The following is a 12,475-nucleotide window of genomic DNA, read 5'->3' as shown; positions in this document are numbered from 1 at the left end:
ACTGAGGCAGACTCCAAAATAAAACTTTTACCACACCTTTAACTGCTAAACTGAGGAAATGCACCTACAGTCACAAAACTTTATCGTGCCTTTAAAAATTCATCCTTGTGGCAACATGTTTAACTGTTTGCATAAAAAAAATAAATTAATTAAAAAACCATTCTGACATTTGAAGCTGGCCTAAAGTAAAATTTTGGCAAATCTACCAATGGTTGGTAAAAGTTAGTGGCCATTAATATATTGTTTACTGCCTAATTAATTATAGTTATATTATTTGATAATAATTATTATCAACATTGATATTAGTATTTGCCAAACAAACTTTTATAGTTGTTTAAGATCTTCATTATTTGCATTTGCCACACGTGAGAGTTCATTTTAGCCCAGGCTTGGAGCATTTTATTTAAAATAAAATTGACATTACAGTTTTTTTGTTTACAAATATTTTCCTCATAAAATTTGTTTTGAGTAAGAAATATAATATTTTTATATTACCACTTGGAGGAAAAAAACATCAGATTATAAAAACCTACCATACCAATCATCCTTGATTCAAATCACAATTCTTCACCAACATTCAATTAACATCCTTGATTATATATTTTACATCAAGAACCAAACTAGCCATCTCAACTGCCACATTCAACGCATTAAGCTTGGCAGAAAAGGAATCTAATACTTTAGGCTGAGTGTCATTGTTTTCTAGGAAAACAGGAGAAAAAGTCTGACAAGCTGTATTTAGATGAGTCTTCTCCAGGTTGGATCTGTCCTCCAGCAGTCCACAACCACAGGTGTGCTTAACTTCTGTCTGAGAACTGATATCCATGACCCATCTGTGGCCATATGTCAGGTCAATGAGACAGTCCTGTCCATCATGCTCTAAGGAAAGAGCCACAGCAAGTAAAGAACTGCGAAATGACTCGACTGCCATCAGGAACTCTGAATGGGAAATACCCAGAGCTGCAGCAGTGGTTGGAGCTGTGGACTGATTCTGTAAAGTAAAAAACAAGAATTAAAACAGAAGTTAATTAATGGGTGTTTCAATGGAATGTCTATTGTGATTGTGTCTCTGATAGGTGAAGTAACCCACTTGCAACATCCAGCTATAGGGGTTCCTCAGGGCTTAGTACAACAAACAGCATTAATAGGATCACATCCTTCCTTTCAGACCATGCTACACAACTCCTTGTCCAAGTTTTTGAAGATAATTAATTGGTTTCTACAGTCATCAAACCTTGTCAAAGTGTTTTTAATAATTTTTGACCACTGCAGCCTCAAAATAATTCAATCTTATTTAAAATTCAAGAGATCACACTTTATAGCTGATGATAGATTATAAAGCGTGTTTGGCATGCTGTCCCAGGAGAGAGCCCTGCGCTCATAAGATCCTCCAGCCTAGGGCTCCCTCCCGTTTGTAGGGCGAGAGGAGAGTTTGAGCTCAGATAGGGGCTTATTTATGGCTAATTACAAATTAGGAATAGCTATGGAGAGATATACTGCTGACTAAGAGCTAATCTATGGTGTCAATTTGGTTTAGTCAATTCACTTACAGTTAAAACCAGAAGTTTACATACACCGTATAAAAAGGCACATAACCATTTAAAAAAGTCAGATGTTAATGTGACTAAACTTTTTCTCTTTTAGTTAAGTTAGGATTATCAAATTTGTTTCTGTTATGTTTAATAGCAGAATAATAAGAGAGATATTTTTTGAAAAATTGTTATAACTTTTCTTGAAAGTCAAGTGTACATAGCATTATTATGCCTCTGAAAAGCTAAGATGATGTCGGCAAGGTTTTTGAGGTTTTTGATAATTGACAACATTTGAGTTAATTTGAGGCACAACTGTAGAATACTATTTAGGGAAAACCTCAAACATATTGTTTCCTTTTGTGACAACATGGGGAAATCAATGAGCCAGAATCAACAAAAAAAGCTAGATTACAATTTGCTAAATTACACTGGGAAAAAGAATAATTTTTGGAGACATGTCCTGTGGTCTGATGGAACCAAGACTGAACTGTTTGGCCATAATGACCAGTGTTACATTTGGTGGACAAAGGGGAAAGCTTACAAGCCTAGGAACACCATCCCAACTGTGAAGTATAGGGGCATCATATTGTGGGGCTGTTTTGCTGCAGGAGGGACTGGTCCACTTCACAGCATAGATTGCATCATGAAGAAAGAACATTATGTAGAAATACTGAAGCAACATCTTAGGACATCAGCCAGGAAATGAAAACTTGGCCAAAAATAGGTCTTCCAAACAGACCATGACCCTAAGCATACTGCCAAATTATTTCAAATGTGCTTTAAGGACAACACAGTGAATGTTTTGGAGTGGCCATCACAAAGTGCTGAACTCAATCCTATAGAAAATTTGTGGGCAGAGTTGAAAAAGCTTGTGCGAGCAAGACAGACAACAAATCTGACTTAGTTACACCAGTTATGTCAGGAAAAATTGGCCAAAATTCCTTCAAACTATTGTGAGAAGCTAGTGGAAGGATACCCAAAACATATGAAAAGAGTTACAGTTTAAAAGCAAAGCTAAAAAAATACCAAAGAAATGAAAACTTTTGACTCTCTGGAAATTAATAGAAAAATTCTCATTATTCTGTCATTTAGCAAATGTAAATCATTTAGGTAATCCTACGGACCTTAAATAGTAAACGTTTAGTATGATTTACCACCAGACATTTTTTAAAAAATGGTTATGTCCGGGTAAACCTACGTGAGCACGAGGAGAACATGTAAACTCTGCACAGAAACGTCGACTGGCCTGGTAAGGATATGAACCAGTGACATTTTTGCTGTGAAGATGCCACCCTATCAAGGAAAAGGGAGGAGGAGTTGGGGTGGAAGGAGGGATACATCAAGACAAAGATAGCTGAGGTAAGAAACTCTGGTTATTTATTATGAGTTGTATCATGTGATGGCTAATGCGGCACCAGCTGTGATCAATCATAAGCATATGATCCTCTTGAAATTTGTTTATAAATAAAATTTACTTATTTAATGCAAACATGTAATTGTCTGTAGATTAAATTAACAAAACATTTTATTACAATCAAGCGCATTGTTTTAAACAGATGTATGGTAACCTTATTGATGTTTATATATATATATATATATATATATATATATATATATATATATATATATATATATATATATATATATATATATATATATATATATATATATATTGCCAATTTGGAGGAGCTGCTTTTTTCAAAAAACAATTTATTCTTGGAGGCGCACACCTGTTTCTTAAAATGATGCAACCCAAAATTGTGAATGATCCAACAAAAGCTGCAAACTGTAATGGTTTATACACCCCGCCAATAATATCTATGTTTGTTTGCACACCCCCCAATAATATCTACATTTTTTACATTTCTAAATGAGGAATGTACTATATAATGCACAAACTCTTTTGTAAAATTCTGACTTGTGAAAGTTTCTAATCAATATTGTAGAACTGAACGTCAATCTGATGTGTAACTCAGTGTAATAGAATACCATATGTGTGATGTGGGTGGCCAGCTGTGTTTCTGTGCAGCCGCCTCCAAGCAGGGCGTAGGGCTCCCTCAGAGTCAGTCGCAACACATGTTCTGCTCTCTGGCAAGTCATCTGTCCGACAAATGGAACAAATGTTCATCATTTCAGAGCAATGAAAGAGGAAATCAATGCAATACATTTGAATGAACAACAAATGGAGTTCATTAAATCTGGAAAAAAGTTTGACTTCATTTGGATTCATGTCTTTGGACTGTGGAGGAAATCGAAGTACCCGGAGGAAACCAATGCGAACATGGGGAGAACCAGTGGAACCAGAACCAGAATTGGACTCGAACCAGTGACCTCCTTGATTTGAGGAGACAGTGCTATATAGACTTAAGATCAATGCTTATAGAGATAGTTCAAACAAAAAGAAAATATTTAAGACTTGAAAGTATGACAATTGTCCTAAGTGACATGTTCTGTGCGAAACATTTCATGTGTTTTGGAAAAAAATAGATTCATATAAATAGGCATAGATTCAACAAGGTACTGGAAATATTCCTGAGAGATTCTGGTCCATATTGACATGATAGCATCACACAGCTGCTGCAGATTTGCACTGCAAAAAATGCTTTTCTTGCTTAGATTTTTTGTCTTGTTTCTAGTCTAAATATCGAAAATTTCTTATATCAAAAAGCATTTTCTAGACAGCAAAACATATTGTCTTGTTTTGAGAAATAATATGCCAATATTAAGTGAGTTTTTCCTTAAAACAAGCTAAATAATCTGCTAATGGGGTAAGCAAATAAATCTTGCTTTTTCTTTTAACGTAAGATTATTTTGCTTGCCCCATTAGCAGATTATTTTGCTTGTTTTAAGGAAAAACCCACTTAATATTGGCATATTATTTCTCAAAACAAGATAAAATGTTTTGCTTGTCTAGAAAATTCTTCTTGTTTTAGGAATTTTTAGATATTTGGACTAAAAACAAGACAAAAAAATCTAAGAAAAAAAAGCATTTTTTGCAGTGTGTTGGCTGCCCATCCATGATGCGAATCTCCCATTCCACCACATCCCAAAGGTGCTGTACTAGATTGAGATCTGGTGATTGATTTGTGCGTGAAAATCCCAGTAGATCAGCAGTTTCTGAAATACTCAGACCAGCCTATCTGGCACAAACAACCATGCCATGTTCAAAGTGACTTAAATCACCTTTCTTCGCCATTCTGATGCTCGTTCTGAACTGCTGCAGATCGTCTTGACCATGTATACATGCCTCAATGCATTGAGTTGCTGCCATTTGATTAGCTGATTAAAAATTTGCAATAACAAGCAGTTGGACAGATGTACCTAATAAAGTGGCTTGTGAGTGTATTTTCAATCTCTGAGTCAAATTGAGAATGAAGATATGATTCAAAATGAGAGCTTCTGAAGCAGAACCTAATCAACTCAAACATCTAAATCAAATTAAAACAAACTGCTAAACAAAATAATTAAAATTTAAAATAAAAAAGTCTAAATAACAAGAAGCACTCAACTGCACAAACCTTCAGTTCTTCCAGCATAGTTTCATTTCTGTGGCAGAGGACCATAGTGCTTATTGCAGCATGTTTAGAGGAGAGGAGCTGAAGCAGCTTCTTGGATCCACAGTCCTGGAAACATAATCCAGCAACCAACCCATAAGCTTCCATCGGGACCAGAGAGAAAAGAGATGCAACAGCCCGTGCACCTGAAATATCAGCATAAGTGTTCAAGTTAAGCCTCTATGAATGTAGAGACTAACATCTACTTTAAATTCTACTGCATTGGACTATAATATTACATATTATTACCAATAACGTAAGCAAAGGCATGGCTTTAAATAATAAAAATAAAAAGTAAATTCATATATATTGACCAGTGGTTCTCAAAGAGAGGTCCAGGACCCCCTGAGGGGTTGCAGGACAATGACAGGGAGTCGCTTTGTGATTTTCAAAAGTCAAATAAATTGTATTAAACCATTGATTTTAACCATAAGCCACATAAGATAAATAGTAGTTTTTAATAGTAAAAAACAAAAACATGCAAATGAAAAGCATCAGTCTTTAAACTTCTTTTTTAAAGGATTAGTGCGATTATGTTAGATTAGCAACACAGCAATAGTGTCAGCTGCAGCAGATTGATTTTATAGCACCAGGGTAAACTTTCTGACACCTTTCTGACATTTAAATACATTAAAAATAAATACAGGCCACAACTGAATATTGAGGATGATCTCCATTATTATTATCTCTAAAATAAACCAAGAATAGACTTGTGCTGAAAATATTTTGCCCAACAGTTTTTTTTAGGTGTGGTTAATATTAAATTAAATAAATTAATAAATGACTATAAAATGATATGACTGTTAGACTGTTGTACTTTTTTGTGCTGTCAATATACTTGTGTTTATATACAGGCATATTGTTGTTTGCGAAACGTTTGTATATTTATAACCACCTTCGAGAAATTTAGGATAAAACGTTTGGGAACCCCTGATATGGGCTACAGTTCAAACGTTTAGGGTAAACAAATATAAAGATAAAAAAACATAATCCTGCAGCACTGCAATTTAAAATAACCATTTTCAGAATTATTATATTTTAAAATGGAACCTATTCCTGTGATGCAAAGCTGAAGCCGTTCCTCCAGGAATCAGTGTTATATGATCCTGCACAAATCGTTCTAATGCACTAATTTGACACTACTTGAAAATAAAAAAAGGTTAAAAGCTTTTAAAAATTTAATTTAAAATATAAAGATTTACTCTTAATCAATTTAATGCATCTTTGCAGAATAGGGATAATAAACACAACCAATAATATAACGCTAGACTTTATAACTACATTTTTAATAGTACAATAATAATAATACTCATTAATGATATTTTGGGGCAAAGCAGTGGCGCAGTAGGTAGTGCTGTCGCCTCACAGCAAGAAGGTCGCTGGTTCGAACCTCGGCTCAGTTGGCTTTTTCATATGGAGTTTGCATGTTCTCCCTGCCTTCGCGTGGGTTTCCTCCGGGTGCTCCGGTTCCCCCCACAGTCCAAAGACGTGCTGTACAGGTGAATTGGGTAGGCTAAATTGTCTGTAGTGTATGAGTGTGTGCATGAATGTGTGTGTGGATGTTTCCCAGAGATGGGTTGTGGCTGGAAGGGCATCCTGCGTATAAACTTGCTGGATAAGTTGGCGGTACATTCTGCTGTGGCGACCCCTATTTAATGAAGGGACTAAGCCGACAAGAAAATGAATGAATAATAATATTTTGACAACAATTTCATTAGCCCACAAACATTTAAAAAAAAAAACATTTATAAATGCATTTATATGTGTTAGTTTTCATAATTACATAAATAAAAGTCAAACACACATTTTAAGCTAAATCCTTTTTTTTTTCAAAACATCATACTCGGAAACCAGAGCACCCGGAGGAAACCTATGCGGATATGGGGAGAACATGCAAACTCCACACAGAAATGCCAACTGGCCCAGTTGGGACTCGAACCAGCAACCTTCTTGCTATGAAGTGACAGTGCTAACCACTAAGCCACTGTGCCACCCCAGATGCAGTATATACACTTGTATTTCACAACTCCATTACAGTAAAACTTCATATTAAATTACACAAAAACAAATCCCCATGAAGCCCTGAACTAAATATTTACCTGTTATCTTGGCAAACGGCTCCATCAGAGCGAGTCCGAGCCTTTCGATCACGACCACTTCATGCTCTCTCAGGTAGTGCTGAAGAACTGGATGTACCACTTTTTGGCATGCGAATAAACTCACTTTATCCTTTACAACCTGTTCCCCAATCTTCAAGAGCTGCTGAAGGAGATCTCGTTCGGGGTTCAATCCTCTGTGGACCTCCAAAGCAACATCGCCAACCTCAGAAATATCCCCCGACAGTGACACACCAAAAAGCACCACCTTAAACGGACCATCTCCCAGTCTTTCGAGATCTCCAGGCAGGAGCATCTCAGGAACATCCAGCAGCAGTCCAGGAAAAACTGAAGAATGGTTCACAGATTGACCCTCAATGCCAATAGTGACCGTTCTTCCAAAGCAGGCTGTACCAGAAGAGTTGCAAGGGATGGAGTACAGAAAAGCCTGTGTGATCAATGAACTGATCTGCTGCGTCTCTCTGCTGTCCAACATGCAGGCTGGTTTGCTGGTGATCATGCTGTGCGCCAATGCAACAAGAGAATCACAGCTGCTAAACTCCACTGGCACCTTACAGCCACAAGAGTCTCCTTTAAGATACACATTACATTGTTCCACAAGGTGTTTGTACACTTTGATTGCCGTGGATGTCCTAAGCCCATATTTTTTGGTGTTTTCAATAAGTGTGAGTGTAAAAATCCCCATAAACAGCCCTGAGTCACTGTAACGTGTGGTGTGATGTTGAAGAGCAGTTGAGATCAGTTTGAGAAGCGGCTCAGACATTTCTAGTCGTTTGAGAAGCGCTGTTGAGGTTGAAGTTGTCAAGACGTGGCCCCCAACGTTGTTGTGTATTTGTTTCAGTCTGCCGGTAGGTCCATAGGCTGTGCTGAGTATGTTTCTTAATAGAGTGATCTTTTGGCAGATGGTACTGTTGGAAAGAGGTTCGTCTGTGCATAATGCTGGCTTCTTCTTACTAATGCGAGACATGCTGTGGCTTAATTTGAAAAAATTGGCTAAATCAATGTAGGTCAGTTACTTTGACAAGAATAGATGGTATGTATATAGTATTATAGAAAAGGTTAAGTATTGATTAAACTGGTATATGAATACCTATAGGTAGGCCCACACAGAATCTGTGCACGCAGATTTTTAGCCCATGGTTGCGTCTATATATTTACTTGAGTAAAAGTGTGTAAATTTATATTTATTCAGTATTTAAATTAATGTTAATGAATTTAAAGTAATATTATTGACTAATATGAAAATGTTCTTATGATTAATTTACAATACAGTTTGTATTGTATTGTATTGTATTGTACTCGCTTTATTTTACTAATTAAGTGGATCTAATTGGATTTGCGTTGTATACATTAAATAAAAGTTTAAAAGGTATTATTTTTTATTTCATATATCAAGTTTCAGTAATGATACTCCCAAAATCTTTTAAATTTAAACATTTTCTGTGCAGAAATAGCTAAAAATGTCCGCAAATTCTGTCTGGCCCAACCTATAGGTAACTGTATATATAACGTCCTATGACTGTTGCCATTCACTAGTTATTTTAAATGACAAAACAATATTTAACAATCATAACACAATTGGAACCATTTAACCTGAACCAGATAAATAAAAATGTCTAAAAATGCATTGTTTTCAGTGAGGGAATTCATTTTTGCAATTTTTCATCTAAATAATTATTTATGTTTCATACATTATGACAGTTTTTGAGCAATCTTTAGTTATTATCTATTTATTTCATTGGAATATATGTGCATTTTAAAAAAAAAATCTTACATATGAAATATTAAGTGATTATTTTTGATGAGATATTAAATTATACTATTTCAATATTTACATTAACATATTAAATAATTTATAATACACTAAGGCAATTTGATTCTTATCAAAATTTATTTTGCATCTGTTTATAGTTAGCAACTTGTTTATAAGTTAACAAAAGGTCATATATGTAGTAATAACATGGTAAAATCATGGTAACGTTGAAAATATTTACGACTTTAATTTGCTCACGAGATGTTGCTGATATAAATATGGTTTTGTTTAAAAAAACAAAGTTCCAAAATATTAATATTATAAATATTATAAACGGCTAAATAGTTACGTTATAACAAAGTATCTTTTAAAGTCTTTGGTTATAATAATTCAGATAGTGTTATGTGGTTATTTATTATGAGGTCAGTACATTTTATTTGTAGTCTACAAAGTATTGTACTTTAACCACTCATTATAACATAGCGTTACTACACTTATCTTTTACTTAATAGCAATATCTTCTTTCATATAACAACTAATAACAAACCTAATAGCTTATAAAACGCGCATATTTAGCGTCATACATACCAAAATTCAGCTTATATCTTAACTAACTGAAGAAAGAACAGCCAAAGGAACATTAAACCGTACCGCACAAACCAGGCAGATGGTGTTTATGTGCTGCACATGATCTCATAGAGTAACTAAACTATGCCAGTTAAAAAGTGTTTTACAAAATAAATGGATAAATTAATGGTTAAATTATGAACAGCAAGCGCTATTCATGTTTTGTGTCCTTTTATGTAAGCTGAGATATATCGTTCAGGATATTTCACAATTTACGTAAAATAGCAATCACCGCTGTCTGGCAAAAATATAGCTTCCTACATCCGGCTACGTCTCTATGACAACTGGTAGCGCTGGGGTCCTTACGTGACACAGGGCATGTTTCAAACCATCGGCGGGAGATTAAAGTTTCGTTCATTGCGGCTATTTTATTGTCATTCTCGACTAAATTGTGATTAAACATGTTAAATATTTATTGTACGTTACATTCAAATAACCCATGTATATTGTAAGCCAGGTCTGAGTGCCGCATAATCGCCCTTCTGCTTTGTGTTTTGAATTTGACTTGTATCTGTCACAATCCAAACACGTGAGTAGCTGCTTCACTCTAATGACTTGACGTTCATCACTGAATGCTCAAAATATCAGCAATAAATAAAAAGTATTTGTGTTTATCTAGATGGGGGAAATCTAACGACTGAATTTGAACAGGATGGAGCCCTCGAAATTTGTGGTCAAGGTAAACTTTTCATTTTATCAGTTTATCTTAGAATCTTCGTTGCTTTTGTGTTTTATTTTTACAGTAATTGTAAAATTAGTGGTTGAGACAAATGAAATCGAAGCTGTAATTTCACAATTTTGACGTTTTGTGTCTGAATGTTTACAAATGTATGTCGTTATGCCAGCCTTATTGTTTTATGAATGTGTTGTTACCCTTTATGCAGTGATCATGATTATCTTCATATCATCATAATTTAGAATTCGTAACCTTGGAGTTATGTCCAAGTTTCTGTCTGCGTTCTGAATGATTTTGAGGTATTGAGCTTTAAAGTTTTTGCACTGAATAGCAAACAGTATGTGTGTAACATTTTTTTATTTTTTATAAAAAGGCTTAAAATGTAAACAATAATAAAAAAACATCCCATAATGTAAATAAGTTGTCATTTAATAAGAATATATGAATATCTCAATTTGGACAAAAATGTCAGGTAGAACCTTATAATTCTAAGGTGACAAATTGTTTATCATGATTTTGAATTTTTAAGTCGTTACTGTGATTTACCAAAGATTATGGCTTCCATATAATAAATTATGATAAACCTAAAGAAACGAGTGTATTCAATGCTTAAGAGATCGTTGAAACAAAAATAAATAATAAATTCTGAAAAAAATGAGTTTTTCTGTTTTTGAAAGCTTCAGGTATTTCTGATTTGTGACTTGGAGTTGAGACAGAGGGTATAGTTAGCTCAGAGAAAAAAGTTTGTGGATTTTGTTTTGTCGTAGTTGTATTTGTCTTGATTTCTCAAAACTTGTGTTTTTTTTGTGTGGGTGAGTTGCATACATAGTCAGCTACAAAGACCAGGGTGAGCTAATGTTTGGAGTTCTGTCAAAAATAATAGCCCTGCTGTGACTCTTCTTTTCAAATATTTGGCAAATTATGTTTTACAGAGCAAGGCATTTGTCAAAGTATTTCCTATATATATATATATTTTTTTTTTTTTTCTAGAGAAAGTCTTATTTGTTTTATTTTGGCTAGAATAAAATCAGTTTTATTATTTATTTATTTTTAAATTAACATTTTAGGATCAAAATTATTTGCCCTCTTGTTTTGATTGGCTACAGCACAAACCACTGTTATACAATGACTTGCTTAATTAACCTAATTTACCTAGTAAAGCCTTTATATTGCACTTTAACCTTAATACTAGTATCTTGGAAAATATTTAGTAAAATATTCACTGGCATGATGGTAAAGATAAAAAAAATCAGTTATTAGGAATTAGTTATTACAACTATTATGTTTAGAAATGTGTTGAAAGAAAATTTTTATTTCCATTAAACAGAAATTCGGGAAAAAATATAAAATATTATATTATATTTTCTTTTACCAAACTCTATTATATATCTTGGGAACACTTAATATATGATGCACGTGCTGCTTAGGACAATTCTTTGAAATGTTTGGGCCAGATTTACCAAACAGGGTAAATAATCACCTAATTTTCATAATATCAAAGAATTGCATAAACTACGGCAGTTTGGCTCATAAACAAGCAGATTGATGATAAGGTGCAAAAGCACTGGTGCAAATTAGGGTAATCTGGTAACGTTGAGTTGAGTTGACTTTATTAGTACCCGTAGGTAGATTCTTTTTTCAGCAAAGTTTTGCATTTGGTACAAACAATTAAATCACACATATACATACCCACATATACACATACAAAGTACCTTTTAAAAGATTATAATTTATTCAGAGCAACAATAGATGATGGGACAAAGCTATTCCTGAACCATTTTGTCCTATAAAGCATCTGAAACCTTTGACCCGAAGGGAGTAGGTTAAACTCCTCAAACAGAGGATGAGAGCTACAAATAATAATGTTCTGGGCATTCCGTAAAAGCTGCCTACTATACAGGGATTCAATACTTAGCTGTGATTCACCAATCAACCTGCTAGACCACCTAACATCCTGGCTCAGTCTATTCTTGTTTTTGAGAGACAGACCTCCAAACCATGCCACCAGAACGGAGGATAGAATAGACTCAATAAAAGCAGGATAGAAAAGAGTAATCATATTGGGGCCAATGTGGGCATTTCACAGCTTTGAAAGTTAACTTCATGAAATACAATAACAACTCACCCAAAAATAAAAACAAATAAATGAAATATTTGGAAAGCTGAGATTTGAATGCTGTAAACCAAAATACTAATTTTCTAATGTATTGTAACAT

The 12,475-nt window shown here is 34.3% G+C and overlaps 2 protein-coding genes across 9 annotated transcripts in view; one reads left to right on the top strand and one right to left on the bottom strand.

Annotated features, from left to right (window-relative positions):
• Positions 1 to 376: 376 nt before the first annotated feature.
• On the bottom strand, positions 377 to 9,651 carry mkks (MKKS centrosomal shuttling protein). 6 transcript variants are annotated; one of them, XM_073919412.1, is made up of 5 exons: positions 9,608 to 9,651; positions 7,186 to 8,111; positions 5,042 to 5,232; positions 3,522 to 3,632; positions 377 to 991 (listed from the first exon to the last, which is right to left on the bottom strand). In XM_073919412.1, exons 2-5 carry the CDS (start codon positions 7,964 to 7,966, stop codon positions 578 to 580), a joined length of 1,497 nt encoding a protein of 498 aa, XP_073775513.1. In that variant the 5' UTR covers positions 7,967 to 8,111; positions 9,608 to 9,651; the 3' UTR covers positions 377 to 577.
• Positions 9,652 to 9,860: 209 nt separating this feature from the next.
• slx4ip (SLX4 interacting protein) overlaps positions 9,861 to 12,475 on the top strand; it is an 81,007-nt gene continuing 78,392 nt past the window's right edge. For 2 of the 3 annotated variants that reach the window (XM_021480542.3, XM_073919417.1), the window contains exons 1-2: positions 9,861 to 10,112; positions 10,203 to 10,262. In XM_021480542.3, coding sequence (XP_021336217.1) covers positions 10,236 to 10,262 — 27 coding nt within the window. In that variant the 5' untranslated portion in view covers positions 9,861 to 10,112; positions 10,203 to 10,235. 3 annotated transcript variants of the gene reach the window in all.

The sequence above is a fragment of the Danio rerio genome, chromosome 13, assembly GCF_049306965.1.
Source record: "Danio rerio strain Tuebingen ecotype United States chromosome 13, GRCz12tu, whole genome shotgun sequence".
Lineage (NCBI taxonomy): Eukaryota > Metazoa > Chordata > Actinopteri > Cypriniformes > Danionidae > Danio > Danio rerio.
Note: the sequence above shows the minus strand (reverse complement) of the source record. Positions and strands in the feature narration are given on the sequence as shown.

What these genes read in the sequence shown, in the direction of transcription:
- mkks (XM_021480540.2), bottom strand. Translation starts at nt 8,170, where the DNA reads ATGTCTCGCATTAGTAAGAAGAAGCCAGCATTATGCACAGACGAACCT. An exon ending in AAGAACTGAAGGTTTGTGCA is followed by an intron (nt 3,633 to 5,041) that starts GTTGAGTGCTTC and finishes TTTGTCGGACAG; the next exon opens with ATGACTTGCCAGAGAGCAGA. An exon ending in CCACCCACATCACACATATG is followed by an intron (nt 992 to 3,521) that starts GTATTCTATTAC and finishes TTTACTTTACAG; the next exon opens with AATCAGTCCACAGCTCCAAC.